This window comes from Coregonus lavaretus, assembly GCF_964263955.1.
Source record: "Coregonus lavaretus genome assembly, contig: HAP1_SCAFFOLD_784, whole genome shotgun sequence".
NCBI lineage: Eukaryota > Metazoa > Chordata > Actinopteri > Salmoniformes > Salmonidae > Coregonus > Coregonus lavaretus.
In genome coordinates this window covers 104,043-129,044 of record NW_028161810.1, presented here as the reverse complement: position 1 = coordinate 129,044, position 25,002 = coordinate 104,043, and the positions used below count along the sequence as shown (strand labels likewise).

The following is a 25,002-nucleotide window of genomic DNA, read 5'->3' as shown; positions in this document are numbered from 1 at the left end:
GCCTTACGGCAAGACCGCAAACTGATCTGGGTTCCAGGTTATCGGATCAAAAAAATAAAAATATTGTACACAGCCACAGATGAGACACACACTGCATGAATCGCTCACCACTGTGATGACCTCTAGGTCTTTCAGGTAGGTCCTCTCTGTGGTTAAAATCTCTTTGGCAATGAAGTAGGCCTTATCGGTGGGATATCGCTGAGGAACGAGAACACCGGTCATGTCAACACTGGATACACACAGTATTCAGGCAATAAATCAAAAACAGCTTCATGGAAAATATAGCTCATAAAATATTAAAATAAAAGTGAATTTGGCCCTGATAAATTTCATGCGACATTACTGTGTGCAAATTGCAGGCTTTCATAGACCTATCAAAATAACGTTTATGGAACTCTGGAGAAGATTTATAATCTTTTTTATTTCTATATATATATATATATATATATATATATATATATATATATATATATATATATATATATATATTTTTTTTTTAATAGGAAAGGACAGTTTGTTACCTCTTACAATTATGATTGAACAAATCACCACGTAAAAAAAAAAAAAATCCACCTAAACAAATGTGATTGAACGACAGGTTGATTAAATGAATCAACTGACAGATCGATAGAGGCAGGCAGTGTACCTTCCTCCTGCCTTCCTCCTCCTCCTCCAGCCCGTTGGTGCCCACCTCAGTCAGGATGGGGCTCTGTAGTGGCGAGGGGGCCTGGCCCGCCCCCGGGAGACTCAGCGTAGACATCTGGAAGGAGGGGGACAGGCAGAAGGGAGAGCTCTTGGAGTTGAACGGGGAGAGCTGGGGGCTGTCCATAGAGGACCCTGGAGAGAGGAAGGCGTAACAAAAAAAAAGACACGTCAAACTACGAATTGCATTTCAAATGTGTCAAAGTCGACATTATTGAATTGAAATTCCATCTCTGCTGGCACTAGTACACCATGTACACAGAAGTATGTGGACACCCCTTCAAATTAGTGGATTCAGCTATTTTTCAGCCACACCCGTTACTGACAGGTGTATAAAAATAAAAAGATCGAGCACACAGCAATGCAATCTCCATAGACAAACATTGGCTCAGTGACTTTCAACGTGGCACCGTCATACGATGCCACCTTTCCAATAAGTCAGTTAGTCAAATTTCTGCCCTGCTAGAGCTGCCCCGGTCAACTAAGTGCTGTTGGAAACGTCTAGGAGCAACAACGGCTCAGTTGTGAAGTGGTAGGCCACACAAGCTCACAGAACTGGACCGCCGAGAGCTGAAGCGAGTAGCACGTATAAATTGTCTGTCCTCGGTTGCAACACTCACTACAGAGTTCCAAACTGCCTCTGGAAGCAACGTCAGCACAATAACTGTTCGTCGGGAGCTTCATGAAATGGGTTACCATGGCTGAGCAGTCGCACCCAAGCCTAAGATCACCATGCGCAATGCCAAGCGTCGGCGTAAAGCTCGCCGCCATTGGACTCTGGAGCAGTGTCGACGGGCAGGTGTCCACATACTTTTGGTCATGTAGTGTATCACTCCATATCAAACCCATGTACAAGACAGACAACACTCAGAGTACCACATAGTCTCTCCTCTGTTATCCCGAACAAAACATTTGTCTCTACACAAAGCATGAGTGAAAACGACACACCCTAACATGACATTAAAATAAGCCTCTATATTTCTAATGATTCCCGCAGGAGGGATGGATGGGTGCTTATGGGAACAGGAGGGACCTGCTCTATACATTACAAGCCTCTGCTTTGGAAAAAAGTGAGGGGAACATCCAGGCAACAACAAAAAAAAAATCACACAGGCCGCTTCATTCAGGGAAATAGATGTAGAACCATGGTTCAGGGATACATTTGTAGCCTATTTGTAAAAATATTTTTTGATTAAATATGCTAATAAAAGGTTATTATTGCTCATCCAAACTGCATTATCCCATTTCACAGAACCATAATGCAACAGGCTGTTAACTGTATGACAACTTCCTCTGTTCTTCAATAGAAACAAGCTGAAGAGTTCGTCAAACAAATCTTTCACGCTCTCACACACAGTCTCTCACACACACACTCTCGTTACAGTCCCAAATGCTCTCGCACTGACACACACACACACACACACACACACACACGGTTTGACATGAAAAGGAGAGAGCGCAAGGTAAATAATCGGTCCCACATGTTTTCAGAGCTGCAGTCCCCTAGAATGATTTATCACCAGCTCTTATATGAAGCTGATTACATTAGAGAACTGACTGAAGCGGTTTCCCAAATGGCAGCCCTATTCCCTTTATAGTGCACTACTTTTACCAGAGCCCTATGAGCCCCAGTCAAAAGTAGTGCACCAAATACGGAATAGGGTGCCATTTGGGAAGCAGCCAGAGTCTGCTATGTGATAATTCCCTATTGGAGGAAGTGGGGAGAATAAAACTCCACACCAGTGAGACATTATAGGTTGTACTCTTCCTGACAGAGCCACAGAAAGTCACAGCTGTTCTCCCATTTCTCAAAAGAGAGAAACAGACCAGGAAGAAGAAACAGAAGGACAGACCAGGAAGAAGAGAGAAACAGACCAGGAAGAAGAGAGAAACAGACCAGGAAGAAGAGAGAAACAGACCAGGAAGAAGAGAGAAACAGACCAGGAAGAAGAAACAGAAGGACAGACCAGGAAGAAGAGAGAAACAGACCAGGAAGAAGAGAGAAACAGACCAGGAAGAAGAGAGAAACAGACCAGGAAGAAGAGAGAAACAGACCAGGAAGAAGAGAGAAACAGACCAGGAAGAAGAGATAAACAGACCAGGAAGAAGAAACAGAAGGACAGACCAGGAAGAAGAGAGAAACAGAAGGACAGACCAGGAAGGAGAGAGAAAAGAACAAGGTTCCTCTCCGACCTGGAAACCGTTCCCTGAGTCACGGCTCCGAACAGCCCGGGGACGGCCTGGCCTGGTAGACAGGCGGTGGTTTATAGTTTAACTGTTATAAAGCCCCATGGGGGACGACACAGGACGGGCGGAGACCGAGGGGATGGATAGATAGCACAGTCTGCAGTCTCTACACAGAAGGGGGAGAAAACGCAGTCTACAGCAGGGTTCTCCAACTGGCGGCCCGCGGTTGGTCGTATTTGGCACCCCCCCAAGTTTTCTGAGCAAGAAAAAAAAAAAAAAGTGTTTTATTTATTTTATTGTTGGACATAAATACTGTAAAAACACCAGGAACTCAGCTCCAAGTGATTTTAATTTAGGAAATCTGTTCAAGTATTCCCACATATAACAGAGACGTGATCGTATACAAATATAAGCAAGGTTTGAAATTATTGTTTTAGTCAGACATCTGTTTGGACTTCTTGCGGTCAACTTGCAGTCTACAAATTATTTGTAATTATGTTCCAGCCACTGAACGTCCACTGAAGAAAATTAAAAATCGGCCCGCGGCTGAATCTAGTTTATGATCCCTGGTCTACAGTCTCTCTACATAGGAGGGGGAGGAACATTCCAGTCTGTGGCCTCTTGTCTCTACACATGGATGGGGGAGGGGGAGGGGATGGACAGCCCAGTCACAGGAAGGGGGAGGGGATGGACAGCCCAGTCACAGGGAGGGAGAGAGGGGATGGACAGCCCAGTCACAGGAAGGGGGAGAGGGGATGGACAGCCCAGTCACATGAAGGGGGAGAGGGGATGGACAGCCCAGTCACAGGAAGGGGGAGAGGGGATGGACAGCCCAGTCACAGGAAGGGGGAGAGGGGATAGACAGCCCAGTCACAGGAAGGGGGAGAGGGGATGGACAGCCCAGTCACAGGAAGGGGGAGAGGGGATGGACAGCCCAGTCACAGGAAGGGGGAGAGGGGATGGACAGCCCAGTCACAGGGAGGGAGAGGGGATGGACAGCCCAGTCACAGGAAGGGGGAGAGGGGATGGACAGCCCAGTCACAGGAAGGGGGAGAGGGGATGGACAGCCCAGTCACAGGAAGGGGGACAGGGGATGGACAGCCCAGTCACAGGAAGGGGGAGAGGGGATGGACAGCCCAGTCACAGGGAGGGGGAGGGGATGGACAGCCCAGTCACAGGAAGGGGGAGGGGGGATGGACAGCCCAGTCACAGGAAGGGGGAGAGGGGATGGACAGCCCAGTCACAGGGAGGGAGAGAGGGGATGGACAGCCCAGTCACAGGGAGGGAGAGAGGGGATGGACAGCCCAGTCACAGGAAGGGGGAGAGGGGATGGACAGCCCAGTCACAGGGAAGGGGGAGGGGGGATGGACAGCCCAGTCACAGGGAGGGAGAGAGGGGATGGACAGCCCAGTCACAGGAAGGGGGAGAGGGGATGGACAGCCCAGTCACAGGAAGGGGGAGAGGGGATGGACAGCCCAGTCACAGGAAGGGGGAGGGGGGATGGACAGCCCAGTCACAGGGAGGGGGAGAGGGGATGGACAGCCCAGTCACAGGGAGGGAGAGGGGATGGACAGCCCAGTCACAGGAAGGGGGAGGGGGGATGGACAGCCCAGTCACAGGAAGGGGGAGGGGGGATGGACAGCCCAGTCACAGGAAGGGGGAGAGGGGATGGACAGCCCAGTCACAGGGAGGGAGAGAGGGGATGGACAGCCCAGTCACAGGAAGGGGGAGAGGGAATGGACAGCCCAGTCACAGGAAGGGGGAGAGGGAATGGACAGCCCAGTCACAGGAAGGGGGAGAGGGAATGGACAGCCCAGTCACAGGAAGGGGGAGGGGATGGACAGCCCAGTCACAGGAAGGGGGAGGGGATGGACAGCCCAGTCACAGGAAGGGGGAGGGGATGGACAGCCCAGTCACAGGAAGGGGGAGAGGGAATGGACAGCCCAGTCACAGGAAGGGGGAGAGGGGATGGACAGCCCAGTCACAGGAAGGGGGAGAGGGGATGGACAGCCCAGTCACGGGAAGGGGGACAGGGGATGGACAGCCCAGTCACGGGAAGGAGGGGTTTGCTTTGTGGAATGACTTGGCAGAGAGCCTGTCTAAACAGGGAGCGTGCGCGCACACAAAGGCTGTGGAATGTAGTATTTGAGGAGCACCCCAAGGGCTCTGTCAAAAGTAGTGCAGTATATAGGGAACTAGTCAAAAGTAGTGCACTATCTAGGGAATAGGGTGGCATTTGGGACACAGACTAGATTAAAATAAGGAACATGTGTTTGTATTCTAATTCTGAACAAAGCAGACAGCTCCTGTATTTTAAGCCTTAGATGAAGCCCTAATCCTAAACTACATGCACTGGCCAGGCACAGTGGTTATACAACACCATAGGAATGATAGTGGCATGTAAACATTAAGAACGTTAGCAATTTCCAAAAGGATATAGAATTGAAGATCAAATGTCTCCCCAACCTAGATACTGTTATTAAATGTATTTTTTGACCTAGTAACCAGAGGGACCTATTGAGATAGTTAGAGAAGTACAACACAAAGGATTACTGGACCAGGCAACCACTAGGTCTAAGCAGTTTGCCCCCCGAGTGTGAGAGTGTGGTTGGGATGAAAACCTCAGGTGCAGAGCCGGTTCACTGGAGGCGGCAGGTAGCTTTAGTGGTTAAGAGCGTTGTGCCAGTGACCGAAAGGTCGCTGGTTCTAATCCCCGAGCCGACTAGGTGAAAAATCTGCCGACGTGCCCTTGAGCAAGGCACTTAACCCTAATTGCTCCTGTAAGTCGCTCTGGATAAGAGCGTCTGCAAAAATGGCTAAAATGCAAACGTAAAAATGTCTAACTAGACACTGCTACAGTAGGAGGGTTCGGGGTAGACGCTGGAGGGTTCGGGGTAGACGCTGGAGGGTTCGGGGTAGACGCTGGAGGGTTCGGGGTAGACGCTGGAGGGTTCGGGGTAGACGCTGGAGGGTTCGGGGTAGACGCTGGAGGGTTCGGGGTAGACGCTGGAGGGTTCGGGGTAGACGCTGGAGGGTTTGAGGTAGGGTTAGGTGGAGCGAGGGCAAGGGGAATCGGTCCAGACGCCACTTCTAGCATTCCTCCTCCACTCCTGGACAAGGTGGAGCGTCAGCCAGTCAGTCTCCAATACTACGCAGCCGTACAGTTTCTTAGTGTGATGCATAGGCAGGTTTAGCTGTAGTTTATCAACAACAACAACAACAACAAAAAAGCCTGGGATATTATCCATCAGTTTAAAACAGTATAAAAAAATCAACACTTTTGGTCGGAACCATCTGTTTAAGCAATCGGTGTTTCAAATGTTCATTTTGACATGTACAATTTCCACTGAGAACATGAAAAAAATAAAAATAAGAATATCCAGTTGATGACTGTCAAAATTCAGTAGAGCATTATTCAAATTCCAAAGCCACAGAATTGATCACCAAAACCCCTTCTGCACGTTTCTCTGCTTCCTTGATTGAAAGTAATCAAGAAAATGTCTAAAAATGAATTTTAAGTCTGACATTTAAGGTACCCAAAAGTGATTACTTTATTCTTAAGAGGAAAAACATACAAACATAAGTACACTTTGTTTAAAAATCAGTAACCATACATGTTCATTAAGAAATGTGTGTTGCATTATTTGATGTCATTATATAAGCGGCAGTTGCAAGCTTCAGTATATTAAAAGCTAGATTAATAATTATCTTAGTTCATCATGCACTTGATTCTAGAGGTGGAGGTGAATCTGCAGGCACGAATCAAAGTTAAATGATCCAACAGAGGCCAACAACTGCAAGTCAGACATCTACGAGCGGAAATGCAAGGCTGTGTGGGTCTGTGCATTCTTGTGTGTTCTCTGGGTATTTGAACTTTGACCTAACCCCCTAGGAGGCTCAGGGGACTGCCGCTTTCCTCACTTGTGACGGTAGAGAGCGAGGCTCCGCAAGCACACTTCTAAGAACACTTCTGAGAAGGGGACATTAAAGTGTAGTTCTAGGAATTTGACCAAAATGACAATGAGAACAGCGTTGTAGCATTTTAGAGAGAGCAACTAAAGTAACAAGCTGAAATATGAGTTGGTTTTCTTGATCGCCAAGTAGTATAAAAAAAAAAAAAAAAACGTACCCCCTCCTCACCGCCCTTTTGACATTCATAAGCGCATGTAGAATACGCCCCCCACCCCCATTTTGACATTCATGTTGAAATCACTCAAATATACTCCCCCCCACCCCCACTTTTACATTCATAAGCGCATGTAGCAATCACTCAAATATACCCCCCAACCCCCATTTTGACATTCATGTAGAAAACACAAAAATATTTCAAACAGAATCTTAAAATTCACCCCTTAGCATCAGCGATCCATTATATGAATACATATGAACTGAATGAGTCAAATAATAAAGGCTTGAGGAATTGAGAGCAACATTAGTCAAAACAGTACTGCTGAAGGTCCATAGACTCCAGCTGGTTTTAAATCGCCGAGCCGACAAGGTGAAAAAAAAAAAAATTTCGACCAATGTGCCCTTGAGCAAAGCACTGAAGCCCAAGTCGCTCTGGATAGGAGCATCTGCTAAATGACTAAAAACGTAAATAACCTTCAGAGTGAGCAGACTCTACCTTGCTACAGAAGACAAATCCAAATAGATTCTGTTCTAAAAACGCACTGGAACAGAATAGTGTGCGTCGGTAGTACGCCTAGTCGGAGGCCTTCGGGCAGATTATAGCTAGCTGCTTCAAAATGACAGGAAATTAAAAAATGGAACTTGTGGAGTTTAGATCGTTATGAGGAGGAAATGACGTCATCAAAGTAGAGAAGCACGCCACTGACTATTTCAATGGCCGAGTCCCAAATGGTACCCTTTGTAGTGCGCACTACTATTGACCAGGGTCCATATTGCACTATGTAGGGAATAGGGTGCCATTTGGGACTCCAAGCCTATTTTGATTCAACAGGACTTTATGCACCATGGCACTTGGTCAATTGTTTCCCCACACTGTTCCCTACTGCGAACCAAATAGAAACCCCCAAACACATTTCTGAGGCTTGGATGTCAACACCACTGCTATGGACCACAACACGTCACTGGACTGGACCTACTAAAGGTCGTGGTTTATGGCTGCAGTTCATTCATCAAGTGATATTACAGAAGAAACATATAAATGAAAACGCTAAAGAAGAATCTCAAAAATGGCAGGTTATATAAAAGTGACAAGATGAAGGACCGAAGTGAGAAAAGTCCCTGTTGTTACTGCGGCTGTTGGGTTATTGTCTTGAAGTGCCTCCGATGCAGCTTCGGGAAGTGATTATAGACTGTGTGTAAAACCTCACGCAACATGTTTACAGTAAACAGATACAAGGAGTTTTTTAAATCCAGCTACATTTAAAAAAAAATCACCTCCAGCACAATGATATGGTGACATAGTACAACTTCATTAGATCATTTGTTAAGCGCTTCATTGGATTACCCATTGATTTTTTCACTGAAGGAATACAAAACCAGGTTTGAAGTATAAATGCTTCTTACTGTTTACTCGAGGGCTTCCATCTTAGCTTATAGTACACATTAGACATCTACAACAGCTTCTAATTTATTGGCATACTAGCTACTGTTATCATTGAAGCAGAAACTTCATATGTTTGTTACATGGGTGTGTTAAAAGTACATTCACGTTGTTGGATGTGGTGTGTATAACAGTATAACACACTGCCTACATTCTTTAAACTGAAATCTACACAGACTCCAAATCTACCCCGACTCCAAATCTACCCCGACTCCAAATCTACCCCGACTCCAAATCTACCCCGACTCCAAATCTACCCCGACTCCAAATCTACCCCGACTCCAAATCTACCCCGACTCCAATCTAAAAATGTGCTGGTGTGTCTTGTTTCATTCATGTCATGCACAGAAAAATGTGACGCCTACATCTTTTCTTAATAAAATCTCAACATGACTTGAAACCTCTGAGATATAGCCTGATACTCCGCTAACCCGGTACCTAACATGAACCCCAGACGGAGATGAACCCCCAGACGGAGATGAACCCCAGACGGAGATGAACCCCAGACGGAGATGAACCCCAGACGGAGATGAACCCCAGACGGAGATGAACCCCAGACGGAGATGAACCCCAGACGGAGATGAACCCCAGACGGAGATGAACCCCAGACGGAGATGAACCCCAGACGGAGATGAACCCCCAGACGGAGATGAACCCCAGACGGAGATGAACCCCCAGACGGAGATGAACCCCAGACGGAGATGAACCCCAGACGGAGATGAACCCCAGACGGAGGCAGGGGCTGTGTCGTCACTCAGACAGATATGGCAACGGGACAGGAAAGTCAAGGTTATTACGGACCAGCAGATGTCTCAACGGAACAAAATCTTCAGCCTGATATAAAAAGGGCTCTGTAAGACGCAGATTGTAGTGCCTTTATTAGGAGGGCCTCTGGTCAAAAGTAGTGCACTATGTAGGGAACCAGGGTGTCATTTGGGACGCAGGCCAATGTTGAATTTCTAACTTTAGCAGCCGTCTGCTAAAGATCTGTACGTTTTAACAGTCCCCTATGCCTGTATAACCTCTTTCAGACAGAGAACACACTGGATATACTACTAGACTATGTTAGGCCAATGAAGGATTTACTGGACTACGTTTACACTGATGAAGGATCATCATTGATTTCGTTACTACCCCTGAGATCTGAGCGGTATGACACAAATATGAATTTTTGATTCACAAAAAAAGCATGTGACAATCACAGATCATTGCCTACTATTTTAATGTAAATTTAAGACATGTTTTTAAAAAATAAAATACTATTAGTTATGAAAAGTGCTATTAAAATAAAAAAATCTAATTTACCGTTAGGAGTGTTACATTTAGACTCGTCTTCAAGTCAAAGAGACGCCTACAGTCTGAATCCCCTGAATCAGCCGCCGATCTCCTAAAATCGATTGGATTATATTTTAAAAATCAAAAGCTGTATTGAGTCTGAACCTACATCCTTGCAGGTTACAAGATTAAACCTCAACAAACGGTGAAATAGTATATTCTTCAGGATGCCAGACAATCAACAGCGATCGCTTGTAGAAATATTCTCCTCAAACATTCACGTCGCAATACATTTGTATGTCTTATTCTGAATAAGCACCACGTGTCTTGAAAACATAAGAAATATTTTCCTTAAAAATCGAAGCGCGGTCAAAGACTGCGTAGCGCGGTGGTTACGGAAGAGTGGACAAAGAGCGCAAAAAATCGCCACAACGGTACCGACAGATTCAAAACCACAAAGTACTTTAGAGCAATTTGCTGTAATGCTAGGGGGGATAACAGCAACCATATCCCATCAAATAACTCTACAACCATTAAGGCAAAGCCACGTAGGCGATCATGTTATGTTCGTTCTACCCCTGCACTCGAACCGCTTACACTTCAGTATTGCGCTCTTACAGTTAATGAACCATGCTATGCAACACGAGTGGCCGGCTGCAATGCAGACCACCGTTATGAAGCCTAAAAGAGGTCTTAAAAAGATCCCCGTCTCAATAACACAAGCATGACCGGAACCGAAAAGCAGAGCTGGAGGGAGAACAGTCATTTAGTAGCTATGATGTCTGGGTAAACATCTGTCTAAAAAAAGGTAAATGTGACCGGCATCCAATGAGTGAGAAGTGGGGCCGTTCTCCAAATCACAAAATTAAGATTCAAAATGTTCAGCGAATATTCAAATCTTCACCAAAACCACAATAATATTTTGTAACGTTAGCTAAGTAAGCAGTGTGACTGCCTATATAGCCATTCATTTAGTGATCAGGGCCTTCACATGTTAATGTGGGGGGGTCCACCAGAGGATTCCCCCAGGGCTAGGGCCTGCAGGTCATGACACTGCAGAAGGAACCCCTCCACCCCACCTGGCCCTCCCGCTAGGGGGTTGCTATAGAACAGGTTCTGCTCAGGGGGCAGGCCGCTGTCCGAACCCCAGTCGGAGTCAGAATCGTCGCTGCCGTTAGCCGACCCCTCCGTGGCCGTAGGAGGATAGCTCAGATGCTCTAGTTGCTCAACTAGGTCACTGAACTGCACCGCCGAGCTCGTCTCGGAGCGGACCGAGTACGCCGGGAAGTTAACCATGGAGCTCGTCTCGGAGCCCGGGAGGCGGAGGGAGGAGGAGGAGTCTGGGCCGCCGAAGCCCAGAGACCTGGAGTCACCTGCGGAACTAAGCCCCAGGTGGTCAAGGGAACTACACTCTGACCTGTTGTTGACCAGAGAGCTGGTCTCAGAGAAGGGGTGAGTATTCCTGTTCAGGTCCTCCAGACCCAGGCCGAAGACCCTGGTTTTAGTGAGGTCCACACCACCACCCTCCCCATAACCACCCTCTCCACCACCACCCTCCCCATAACCACCCTCTCCACCACCACCCTCCCCATAACCACCCTCTCCACCACCACCCTCCCCATAACCACCATACTGACCCCACTTCTCCTCATAGCCGTAATAGGCCTCAGCCCCGCCACCGTAGAATGACATCTCAGTGGGGTCATCATCTATGAACTCCTCTGTGACATGGAGCTGGTTGTTAGCCAATGGTAACAGGGGCTTCTGCCTGGCTCGGAGAAGCTCCGCCTCAAACACTCTCATCTCCCCCCCCCCTCCTCCTCTCCCCGTGCACCTCGTCCCCCACCCTCCACCCCGCTCAGTATCCTCATTGCCATTTTGGGAGGGCTGCTGTTGTGGATGGGAAGCTCTACTCTCTACACACACAAACGAGGGGCTGCAGTCTCCTGCCGCCTGGTAACTTGGGGCACCTTGTGAGAAGGCGTGGTGACATGGGGGGACGCCGGTGGCCTTGTGGGGGTCCTCCTTCGCTGGGGGGCTGGAGGGTCTGGCCAGCTGTGGCGGCAGGAGCTGGGTCTGTTGCTGCTGGGGAGGAGGCTGTGGAGACTGGGCCTGGCTCTGGGGAGGAAGCTGTGGAGACTGAGTTTGGGGCTCCGGACATGGGTGGGAGCTGAAGACTTGCATGGAGTGGAAGGACTCGGTCGCAGAGGACGGGGAACCTGGCGCCCGCAGGCTGTCATTGAATGACAACGTCTGAAAAGACATGACAGAGAGAGACAGAGAGAGATAGAGAGAGACAGAGAGAGATAGAGAGAGAGTTCCATTAGTTTCCAATGACTCTGCACCTCCTTCATCAAGTGATATTATAGAAAGCATTAACCCTAACCCTGTCAGAAAGATGCATTAACCCTAACCCTGTCAGAGACACATTAGTCTTGGAATCCCACTGACCTGTTTTGGCACATCGTGGGCAAGGGATCGAGCTGACATCCTCACCTTACTGTTCCTCCTGACAGATAGAGACAGGAGACCACATGAGAGTTAAACAGAGGTCAAGGACACATGGAGGAAGTTATGTTGTAACTGACTCTTAGTGAGAGAGAGAGAGAGAGAGAGAAAGAGAGCGAGAGACAGAGAGAAAGAGAGCGAGACAGGGAGAGAGAGAGAGAGAGGGAGAGAGAGAGGGAGACAGAGAGAAGGCACACACCTCTGATATGGTGTCCTCCTTGCTCCGCTGTCTTTGACATACTCCACTAGTTGCTTCTGGGTCCTCCCACTAAACCAGACAGAGTCACAAAACAGAAGCCATCAAACAACAACAGCACAAGTCCTTGAACACCAAGCCATAGAGTCTAATATGGGTTCAAGCTGTACAGTGAGGGGAAAAAGTATTTGATCCCCTGCTGATTTTGTAAGTTTGCCCACTGACATAGACATGATCAGTCTATAATTTTAATGGTAGGTTTATTTGAACAGTGAGAGACAGAATAACAAAAAAATCCAGAAAAACGCATGTCAAAAATGTTATAAATTGATTTGCATTTTAATGAGGGAAATAAGTATTTGACCCCTCTGCAAAACATGACTTAGTACTTGGTGGCAAAACCCTTGTTGGCAATCACAGAGGTCAGACATTTCTTGTAGTTGGCCACCAGGTTTGCACACATCTCAGGAGGGATTTTGTCCCACTCCTCTTTGCAGATCTTCTCCAAGTCATTATGGTTTAGAGCCTGACGTTTGGCAACTCGAACCTTCAGCTCCCTCCACAGATATTCTATGGGATTAAGGTCTGGAGACTGGCTAGGCCATTCCAGGACCTTATTGTGCTTCTTCTTGAGCCACTCCTTTGTTGCCTTGGCCGTGTGTTTTGGGTCATTGTCATGCTGGAATACCCATCCACGACCCATTTTCAATGCCCTGGCTGAGGGAAGGAGGTTCTCACCCAAGATTTGACGGTACATGGCCCCGTCCATCGTCCCTTTGATGCGGTGAAGTTGTCCTGTCCCCTTAGCAGAAAAACACCCCCAAAGCATAATGTTTCCACCTCCATGTTTGACGGTGGGGATGGTGTTCTTGGGGGTCATAGGCAGCATTCCTCCTCCTCCTCCAAACACGGCGAGTTGAGTTGATGGCAAAGAGCTCGATTTTGGTCTCATCTGACCACAACACTTTCACCCAGTTCTCCTCTGAATCATTCAGATGTTCATTGGCAAACTTCAGACAGGCCTGTATATGTGCTTTCTTGAGCAGGGGGACCTTGCGGGAGCTGCAGGATTTCAGTCCTTCACGGCATAGTGTGTTACCAATTGTTTTCTTGGTGACTATGGTCCCAGCTGCCTTGAGATCATTGACAAGATCCTCCCGTGAAGTTCTGGACTGATTCCTCACCGTTCTCATGATCATTGCAACTCCACGAGGTGAGATCTTGCATGGAGCCCCAGGCAGAGGGAGATTGACAGTTATTTTGTGTTTCTTCCATTGTTGTCACCTTCTCACCAAGCTGCTTGGCGATGGTCTTGTAGCCCATTCCAGCCTTGTGTAGGTCTACAATCTTTTCCCTGACATCCTTGGAGGTCTTTGGTCTTGGCCATTGTGGAGAGTTTGGAATCTGATTGATTGATTGCTTCTGTGGACAGGTGTCTTTTATACAGGTAACAAACTGAGATTAGGAGCACTCCCTTTAAGAGTGTGCTCCTAATCTCAGCTCGTTACCTGTATAAAAGACACCTGGGAGCCAGAAATCTTTCTGATTGAGAGGGGGTCAAATACTTATTTCCCCTCACTGTATCCTACATGGTACACTAAACATCAGTGAAAATTTGCCTCAACATGATGTTCAATTTATTTTAACAAAATCTACCGCCGTATGATTCAGCAGAAAGCAGAGATACCTGTATCTGAACGAGGATCCCCTGCTAAAGAAAAGGGCTTTGGACTTGGGCTGCGGCTGATCCAAGAGGCGGAAGAATGAGTGGTGTTCCACACAGTTCTTCCAGAACACCTTACACTGGTCCCGACTGGCCATCTGGAACTCCAAGGTATCCTGATGAGGACCCTACAATTAAATTGAATACAGCTTTATATTTTTTGGGGTAAAAAACAAAAAAAAACATCAAACAATATCTGCATTTAGTCCCCGAGGATACTTGAAAGCATGAATAAAAAAAAAACAACAGTTATTTACATTTACATTTTTAGTCATTTAGCAGACGCTCTTATCCAGAGCGACTTACAGGAGCAATTAGGGTTAAGTGCCTTGCTCAAGGGCACATCGACACATTTTTCACCTAGTCGGCTCGGGGATTAGAACCAGCGACCTTGCGGTTACTGGCACAACGCTCTTAACCACTAAGCTACCTGCCGCCCCACAGTGGTCCAATAAAATATTACTCATCTTGCAGTAAACATGTTCAGTGCCTTCGGAAAGTATTCAGACCCCTTCACTTTTTCCACATTTTGTTACGTTACAGCCTTATTCTAAAATGTATTAAATAAAATACAAATCCTCAACGATCTACACACAATACCCATAATGACAAAGCGAAAACAGGTTTAGAAATTTTTGCACATTTATTAAAGACACAAAAAACAGAAATACCTTATTTACATACACTACCATTCAAAAGTTTGGGGTCACTTAGAAATGTCCTTGTTTTTGAAAGAAAAGCATTTTTTTTGTCCATTAAAATAACATCAAATTGATCAGAAATACAGTGTAGACATTGTTCATGTTGTAAATGGCTATTGTAGCAGGAAATGGCAGATTTTTTAGGGAATATCTACATAGGCGCACAGAGGCTCATTATCAGCAACCATCAGTCCTATGTTCCAATGGCACGTTGTTTGCTAATCCAAGTTTATCATTTTAAAAGGCTAATTGCGCCGCATCGCAGTGCTAACTGTGCCACTAGAGATCCTGGTTCGAATCCAGGCTCTGTCGCAGCCGGCCGCGACCGGGAGACTCATGGGCGGCGCACAATTGGCCCAGCGTCGTCCAGGGTAGGGGAGGGTATGGCCGGCAGGGATGTAGCTCAGTTGATAGAGCATGGCGTTTGCTACGCCAGGGTTGTGGGTTCGATTCCCACGGGGGGCCAGTATAAAAAAATAAAAAATGTATTCACTAACTGTAAGTCGCTCTGGATAAGAGCGTCTGCTAAATGACTAAAATGTAAATGTAAATGTAATTGATCATTAGAAAACCCTTTTGAAATTATGTTAGCACAGCTGAAAACTGTTGTGCTGATTAAAGAAGCAATAAAACTGGCCTTCTTGAGACTAGTTGAGTATGTGGAGCATCAGCAATTCTGGGTTCAATTACAGGCTCAAAATGGCCAGAAACAAATAACTTTCTTCCGAAACTCGTCAGTCTATTCGTGTTCTGAAAAATGAAGGCTATTCCATGCGAGAAATTGCCAAGAAACTGAAGATCTCGTACAACGCTGGGTACTACTCCCTTCACAGAACAGTGCAAACTGGCTCTAACCAGAATAGAAAGAGGAGTGTGAGGCCCCGGTGCACAACTGAGCAAGAGGACAAATACATTAGAGTGTCTAGTTTGAGACACAGACGCCTCACAGGTCTTCAACTGGCAGCTTCATTAAATAGTAGCCGCAAAACACCAGTCTCAACATCAACAGTGAAGAGGCGACTCCGGGATGCTGACCTTCTAGGCAGAGTTGCAAAGAAAAAGCCATATCTCAGACTGGCCAATAAAAATAAAAGATTAAGGTGGGCAGTCTGAGATATGGCTTTTTCTTTGCAACTCTGCCTAGAAGGTCAGCATCCCGGACACTCTAATGTATTTGCCTCTAAAACTAGTCTCAAGAAGGCCAGTTTTATTGCTTCTTTAAATCAGCACAACAGTTTTCATCTGTGCTAACATAATTGCAAAAGGGTTTTCTAATGAACAATTAGCCTTCTAAAATGATAAACTTGGATTAGCAAACACAATGTGCCATTGGAACACAGGACTGATGGTTGCTGATAAATGGGCCTCTGTACGCCTATGTAGATATTCCATTAAAAATCAGCCGTTTCCAGCTACAATAGCCATTTACAACATTAACAATGTCTACACTGTATTTCTGATAAATTTGATGTTATTTTAAATGGACAAAAAAAAATTGCTTTTCTTTCGGAAACAAGGACATTTCTAAGTGACCCCAAACTTTTGAACGGTAGTGTAAGTATTCAGGATCGAGGCAAAGATGAACGGAGCAAAGTACAGAGAGATCCTTGATGAAAACCTGCTCCAGAGCGTTCAGGACCTCAGACTGGGGCTAAGGTTCACCTTCCAACAGGACAACGACCCTAAGCACACAGCCAAGACAACGCAGAAGTGGCTTCGGGACAAGTCTCTGAATGTCCTTGAGTGGCCCAGACAGAGCCCGGACTTGAACCCGATCCAACATCTCTGAAGAGACCTGAAAATAGACGTGCAGCAACGCTCCCAATCCAACCTGACAGAGCTTGAGAGGATCTGCAGAGAAGAATGGGAGAAACTCCCCAAATACAGGTGTGCCAAGCTTGTAGCATCATACCCAAAAAGACTCGAGGCTATAATTACTTATTTATTTATTTTTTAACTGTTGTTTTTGCTTTGTCATCATGGGGGTATTGTGTGTAGATCAATTTTAGAATAAGGCTGTAATGTAACAAAATGTGGAAAAGTGTCTGAATACATTTTAGTAATTTAGCAGACTCTCTTATCCAGAGCGACTTAGTGAGTGCATACATTATTTTTTTTCATTTTATTTTTTTTCATACTGGCCCCCCCCTGGGAAACGAACCCACAACCCTGGCGTTGCAAACGCCATGCTCTACCAACTGAGCTACATCCCTGCCGGCCATTCCCTCCCCTACCCTGGACGACGCTGGGCCAATTGCACTGTATATGGTTTGAACTTGGCACAGGAGTCCTACCTCCAGCCTATTGTGATAAAACACAGATCTCTTTAGATGGATCTGTAAAGACATTTCTTTTTTCTTGTACGGGTCATAGTGCAACGATAGAGGTTCACGTTCACACCCTGGATGGCCCCCAATTTGCCAATATGTGTTGAATCTTCAGATGCTACATCCATCTTTGGACTTATAAATGAATGATACAGGTAAATATCAACGTTAAACATGGTTAAAACTATATTTTTTGATAGCATGGATGGTCAGCCCTTGGACAGCGGTTACATGTCTTCAACCCTCAGATTTTTACCAAAACATGGGGTGGCTAAAAACGCTTTATTATTTCAACTGCTGATAGCCTCCAATGTTTTCAGGAAAGAAATCCAGTACTCACATGAACCTCTGGGTATAGCTTGATCAGGAAGCGTTTCCTCTTGAAGCTCAGCTTGCGGATCTTGGACCAATTGAAGGTGTTTATTTTAGTGTTACCCTGGGAAAAAAATGAGACCGAAGACAAAAATCTGAAACCTGATATGAGGCCTCGGGGTGTGTGTGTGTGTGTGTGTGTGTGTGTGTGTGTGTGTGTGTGTGTGTGTGTGTGTGTGTGCCTGTATGTGTGTGCGCGCGTGCCTGTGTGTGCGCGCCTGTGTGCGTGCACGTGTGTGTGTATGCCTGTGCGTGTGTGTGTGTGTGTATGCCTGTGTGTGCGTGTGCCTGTATGTGTGTGTGTGCCCCTGTATGTGTGTGTGTGTATGCCTGTGAGTGCGTGTGCGTGTGCCCCTGTATGTGTAAGTGTGTGTGCCTGTGTGTGTGTGTATGTGCGTGTGTATTAGCAGTAGAACTACCCCTCACCTGGAAGACCTGCAGGCCTATGTGAGCCACGGACAGGTTGATCTTAGTTCCCTCACGGTCGGCTGCAGGGTGGAACCGGACGCCGTACATCTCCAGTTTACGGGCGATCTCCAGAACCTGGAAGTCTGAGTCGGCTGGAGTCTGCCCGCTAGGGGGAGAGAGACGGGGGGAGTTTAATTCCATTCACTTCAGGAAGTTTGTCTTTGCAATGATGGTATGGCACCAATTTTGGAACCTTGGCTCAGAACTCTGGTTCACTTTACTGGCCTTATTCATGAATTTGTCTGAAATGAGTGGAGAGCCATGAGTGAAGGTGTGAGTAAACTGAATATTTAACAGTCTACTGGGTATTAAAACCTATAGAAAGATCAGAGAGAATGGCTGGCTGGCTGGCTGAACTTAAACATGGCTGACATGTCAACATGGGATGTGGTGATTCTCCTGAGAAGAGGAGAGTCACTCTAGGAATAAAACACAACGACTGTAAATCCCCCGAAAGCTCCTCTCCATAGCCCTAACCTCTTAAAGGACTTCAATCAAAACGTTTGACTCACAACATGTTGGAGGAGGAAATCCATCCAACCGCCAATCTGAATGTTTTCTAGTGGAGCGAACGCGTGCGTGTCCAGACTAAATCGTGATGCTCGTCTTTGGTTAGTAGGGTGGCAGTATGCCAGATCATCACCCAGCATTCTAATTTTGTTCATCCTTTAAGCTGTGAAATCTCCTTATGCCACTCCCTCCCCCCTCCCTTGTTCCCTCCCCCCTCCCTTGTTCCCTGCCCTCCTCTCCTCTCCTGCCCTCCCCTCATCTACTCTTCCCTTACCCTCCTCCCCGCCGTCTGGCTAATCAAATAGCCTGGCCTGAGCTGAGGAGGATTATATCAGGGTGCTAGGGAGGAGGCTAGGAGGATTAGATCAGGGTGCTAGGGAGGAAGCTTCCTCCCCAACAGTAACAGCCAGAGCTTCCTACCCAACAGTAACAGCCAGAGCTTCCTCCCCAACAGTAACAACCAGAGCTTCCTCCCCAACAGTAACAACCAGAGCTTCCTCCCCAACAGTAACAACCAGAGCTTCCTCCCCAACAGTAACAACCAGAGCTTCCTCCCCAACAGTAACAACCAGAGCTTCTTCCCCAACAGTAACAACCAGAGCTTCCTCCCCAACAGTAACAACCAGAGCTTCCTCCCCAACAGTAACAACCAGAGCTTCCTCCCCAACAGTAACAACCAGAGCTTCCTCCCCAACAGTAACAGCCAGAGCTTCCTCCCCAACAGTAACAGCCAGAGCTTCCTCCCCAACAGTAACAGCCAGAGCTTCCTCCCCAACAGTAACAGCCAGAGCTTCCTCCCCAACAGTAACAGCCAGAGCTTCCTCCCCAACAGTAACAACCAGAGCTTCCTCCCCAACAGTAACAACCAGAGGGGGAGGTTTCCCATTATCCATTTAGAAATTCATAAAATTGGCGACAGCCTGTATACCCTCCCACCTATCGGTTTGACGTCTCAAGCAGCCCGCGGAAGCCAGCATGGATAGAAAGCAAGAATTGATTTGCCACGTTCTAATAATTATCACGTGCCAACGTATCGCCAAAGCCTGTGCCATGGTGAAGATTTGGATGGTGAAACTCGCGTCCAGCCAACCAGAAAAGCAAGTCGAAGCAATACATTTCTATTATCGAAAATAATTGATTTAGCAAGCAGTACGCATTTAGAATTAAAATGTGGAGTGGTAGCTTTATATAGCTACGTGATGACATCATGTGCCCCACATAACTTCCAAATTATTCAGCAATCATAATAATTTTCGGAAAACACCGTTTCCACCATCATTTGTCGCAATACAGCAAGTTAGACCCCCTCTGTCACACGGATAACATTTTGGTTGAACTTGTAGAAAATGTCTCCTATATCTGCCGTTTTCATTACACGTTGCAATGAACCAGGTCGATAGAAACCTGGCTATCGGCACTCTGAGGAAAGGAGAGGCAGGGTGCGTTTATATTCCCTTTATAGTGCACTACCCTTTGACCAGGGCCCATTTGGGACGCAACCCAAGTCTATAGAAAAGGAGTGGAAAGCCACTAGCAGCCCATGGAGGGCGTTTGAACAGGCTGAAATGTGGGAAAAGGCCAGTGAGCTTAAAAAAAAAAAAAAAAAAAAAAGATTACCACGAATAGAAAATTTGAATTCTGAACAGCTGCCAGACTCAACTCCTCCCAGAGACGGTCACATTTAGTTGTCTATTGACTACATGGCTGATGTGCGAATTTGAAGTGTCTGTGTCAGCTTTTGTCCAGTAGAAATCTCTTTGAGATAATGTTCCTTTTTAGGTAAAAAGTTAAAACGCAGGTTTATGCGTATCCAATAAACCCTGTTGTAATCTTATTATCAAGCTATTCAAAACAATTTAGCGCTGCCTGAAACAATTGTAAAAAAATAAAATAAAAACGTTAAAGTCTATGTCAAAGACTACCGCGGAACATTAGCTTAAAAACAACAATATGTTCAGTACTGAGGCAAATCAGACAAATCTGCTAAAACAAATGCATCTTAGGTTCAGCTTCATTGTGTGACGTCATTCCAAGCAGCATAGCATTGGAATGGTTCATCAAGTTCAAGCTGCAGATCGTCGCAGTGTTAGACGCTGCGTTCCAAATGGCACCCTATTCCCTACAGGGCTCTGGTCAAAAGTACTGCACCGTGTTGGGAATAGGGGTGCCTTTCGGGACAGAAACCGCGTTAAACTGAAGGCACGGATACCATCATGCCACATTCATGGTTCATCCAGCGGAAAATTCCAGAAAACAGTGGCGTTAAAACACAGAACACTGGCTTCCACCCTGAAACACGCAGCACACTACAGACAGAGGCTTTGTCCCAAATGGCACCCTATTCCCTATATAGTGCACTACTTTTGACCAGGGGAATGTAGGGAAAAGGGTGCCATTTGAGACACTGACAGATAAACACTGGTTACTGAGGAGGACTGGCATGTACCTGTTAGAAAAAAGGTCTTGGAAGAAAACTGTAACTAACGACGTAGAGACGAAGATGGTTTTCATACTCATGCTTCAAGGAGGTAATTTGTGTTGTGAAGTGTTGAAGTTAATCAAACCGGACCTTCATATCCTCTCAAAACATTGGAAAGCGACAAGAAACATATCCGTGTAGTCATCAGTACAACATGGAAAATGGGACTACCTTATAGCATGGAGCGAAATGAACATGGACTGAGTATGCAGTACAGAGAAAGCCTGGTCCCAGATCTGTTTGCGTCATCTTGCCAACTCATCGTCATGCAGATAGCCATAGGAGTTGGTTATACAGTACAAACAGGTCCTGGACCAGGCTTAGGACAGAGGTGACCTCGGATTAACTGGGGTATGAGGTGAGGAGAGAACAGAAGGGAGGTAGCGACTCACAGGTGTCTACGGTGCAGTTCAATGATCCTCTCCTGTATCCTCTCCTGATTGGGCAGCAGCTTGTTCAGCTTCAGGAAGTCCCTGTCTGCCACGTCGTCATAGTCCCCTATCTCCGCTGTGATTGGAGGAGAGGGGGGGGGGGGCGGCGTTATAATGCAGCAACGTAGCACCATGATAATAATCCACAAAAAAAAAAGGTAATCAAATCACATTTATCCATTGTCAATATAACGTGTATATAATGCAGCTATTACGGCTGTTCATTTGGTAACGCTTTATTGGAAGGGTAGCCTTTATAAGCGCAGACTTCATAAACACATTCATAAAATCAGTACATACACATTTATCTATTACACCAGCGAAAAGCTAGTCACATTTACATTGAAGGAGGTGTGAGGCCAACAGGGCAGCAGTGTTCTCTGTACAGCTCAACCTGCCATCTATCAGATCTCTCTTCATCTGGAGGGAGAACAGGTACCTGGGAAAACATACAGGGCTTCAGTTTATGGTGCTTTTCAATATGGATACCGGTGTTACACCGATGTCTACACTTTGGTGTACAGGAGAAATTGCGTTTCCATATCTAGGGCCAACAGGTACTTGGAAATGAAACACAGGACTTTAGTGAAACAGTTACAGTGCATTCGAAAAGTATTCAGACCCCTTCACTTTTTCCACATTTTGTTATGTTACAGCCTTATTCTAAAATTGATTAAATAAACTTTTGCCCTCAATCTACACACAATAACCCATAATGACAAAGCTAAAACAAGTTTTTTAGAAATGTTTGCAAAAGTATTACAAATAAAAATCTGACCCTTTGCTATGAGACTCAATTGAGCTCAGGTGCATCCTGTTTCCATTGATCATCCTTGAGATGTTCCTACAACTTGATTGGAGTCCACCTGTGGTAGATTGATTGGACATGATTTGGAAAGGCACACCTGTCTATATAAAAGGTCCCACAGTTGACAGTGCATGTCAAAGCAAAAACCAAGCCATGAGGTCGAAGGAATTGTCCGTACAACGAGACAGGATTGTGTCGAGGCACAGATCTGGGGAAGGGTACCAAAACATTTCTGCAGCATTGAAGGTCCCCAAGAACACAGTGACCTCCATCATTCTTAAATGGAAGAAGTTTGGAACCACCAAGAATCTTCCTAGAGCTGGCCGCCCGGCCAAACTGAGCAATCGGGGGAGAAGGGCCATGGTCAGGGAGGAGACCAAGAACCCAATGGTCACTCTGACAGAGCTCCAGAGTTCCTCTGTGGAGATGGGACAACTTTCCAGAAGGACAACCATATCTGCAGCATGGTAGAGTGGCCAGATGGAAGCCACTCCTCAGTAAAAGGCATATGACAGCTAGCTTTGAGTTTGCCAAAAGGCACCTAAAGGACTCTCAGACCATGAGAAACTAGATCCTCTGGTCTGATGAAACCAAGATTGAATTCTTTGGCCTGAATGCCAAGTGTCACGTCTGGAGGAAACCTGGCACCATCTCTACGGTGAAGCATGGTGGTGGCAGCATCATGCTGTGGGGATGTTTTTCAGCGGCAGGGACTGGGAGACTAGTCAGGATTGAGGCAAATATGAATGGAGCAAAGTACAGAGAGATCCTTGATGAAAACCTGCTCCAGAGTGCTCAGGACCTCAGACTGGGGCGAAGGTTCACCTTCCAACAGGACAACGACCCTAAGCACACAGCCAAGACAACGCAGGAGTGGCTTCGGGACAAGTCTCAATGTCCTTGAGTGGCCCAGCCAGAACCCAGACTTGAACCCGATCCAACATCTCTGGAGAGACCTGAAAATAGCTGTGCAGCAACGCTCCCCATCCAACCTGACAGAGCTTGAGAGGATCTGCAGAGAAGAATGGGAGAAACTCCCCATATACAGGTGTGCCAAGCTTGTAGCGTCATACCCAAGAAGACACAAGGCTGTAATCGCTGCCAAAGGTGCTTCAACAAAGTACTGAGTAAAGGGTCTGAAGACTTATATATAAATGTCATTTCAGTTGTTTGTTTTGCAAAATTTTCTAAAAACCTGGTTTTTGCTTTGTCATTATGGGGTATCGTGTGTAGATTGATGAGGGGAAAAAAACAATTTAATCAATTTTAGAATAAGGCTGTAACGTTACAAAATGTGGAAAAAGTGAAGGGGTCTGAATACGTCGGGACTTTAGTTTAGTGTACATCTGGTCATCCGTCTCTTATATAATAACAATGCCAGCTTGTCAGAGGCAGTGTCATCAGCTTATCAAAATAATGACTGAGAACAATTCAATCTTAAATGACAGCTGTCCTGTTAACGTCTACTGCGACTACGGCACAGAGAGGAAAGACTGAGGGTGTGTCCCCAAATGGCACCATATTCCCTATATAGTGCACTACTTTTGACCAAAAAGTAGTACACTAAAATAAAAGTGCCATTTGAGACACAGCAGAGAGTGAGGGACAGTCAGAGAGTGAGAGACAGCAGAGAGTGAGGGACAGCAGAGAGTGAGGGACAGCAGAGAGTGAGGGACAGCAGAGAGTGAGGGACAGCAGAGAGTGAGGGACAGTCAGACCTAGTGTACTCTTCCTGTAGCTGACCAGGGTCTGGGGGAAAGAACTTCACTGAAAGCCTGAAGAGGGTGTTCATGGGTCCTGAAACAAACAAACAAACAAACAAGACGTAAACTTAAAAACAATACTCCAATTCTGTTGTGGTAGAAATGCTCCATGTCTGTGTGGACTTACTCTTCACTTGGTTCACTACGAGCTTCGTGGGTTCCAACCAAACCTGAAAAAACAAAAAAAGTTAAATTATGAGGAGCCTTGAAATCATTATTGAAAAAGGAACGCTTGAGATCTTTAGACACACATACTCCCTTCCTCTCTGCTCTGTTTGTGGCTAGTGGTCCAAGAGATGGTACTGTCCAACAGTCATAATTCAGGCGTGATGGGACCACAGCTATGTAGATGGCTGCCTTGGTGACAGTGGTGGACGCTGTGAGTGACAGTTAAGGGGTTGGGGGGGGGGGGGGGCTGGGTTGGGGGCATTTGAGGGTTGGCTCCATGGCCACATTGACCCTGCTCCCACCCTCCACCTTAAAATCACACCTGGGCCTGATCGAGAGAGGAATGTACCTTCTATTCCCACCTCCTCTCTATATAAAGGATGCAGGACAGCATGAGTCCAGTGTCGTTCAGTGTGAAAATGTATGCACTCACTAACTGTAAGTCACTCTGGATAAGAGCGTCTGCTAAAATGACAACAACAAAAAAAGACAACAGCCACCTGGATGACCTTTGACCTTAGTGAGGAAAGGACATCAGCAACATATGGGAAAGCATTCCAGTTGAAAGATCACTTTCAAATTGTTGAAGGTCTAAACCAGGGATGGGCAACTGGTGGCCTCCCCTTTGTGTGTGTGTGTGTGTATCAGTCAAAAGTTTGGACACACCTACTCATTCAAGGGTTTTTCTTTATTTTTACTATTTTCTGCATTGTAGAATAATAGTGAAGACATCAAAACTATGAAATAACAAACATGGAATCATGTAGTAACTAAAAAGTGTTAAACAAATCAAAATATATTTTATACTTGAGATT

The 25,002-nt window shown here is 46.2% G+C and overlaps 1 protein-coding gene across 1 annotated transcript in view; it reads right to left on the bottom strand.

Moving 5' to 3' along the window:
* Positions 1-25,002, bottom strand: part of LOC311120046 (FERM, ARHGEF and pleckstrin domain-containing protein 2-like) — an 83,835-nt gene that overhangs the window by 28,170 nt on the left and 30,663 nt on the right. The window contains exons 4-15 of the mRNA XM_084194675.1: positions 24,147-24,189; positions 23,975-24,053; positions 21,790-21,887; positions 21,410-21,524; positions 17,987-18,134; positions 17,529-17,624; positions 14,125-14,288; positions 12,441-12,509; positions 12,185-12,242; positions 11,704-11,986; positions 647-837; positions 109-198 (exon numbers count right to left, since the gene is read on the bottom strand). Of these exons, the coding sequence (XP_084050801.1) occupies positions 109-198; positions 647-837; positions 11,704-11,986; positions 12,185-12,242; positions 12,441-12,509; positions 14,125-14,288; positions 17,529-17,624; positions 17,987-18,134; positions 21,410-21,524; positions 21,790-21,887; positions 23,975-24,053; positions 24,147-24,189 (1,434 nt within the window). The remainder of the gene's footprint in view (positions 1-108; positions 199-646; positions 838-11,703; positions 11,987-12,184; positions 12,243-12,440; positions 12,510-14,124; positions 14,289-17,528; positions 17,625-17,986; positions 18,135-21,409; positions 21,525-21,789; positions 21,888-23,974; positions 24,054-24,146; positions 24,190-25,002) is intronic.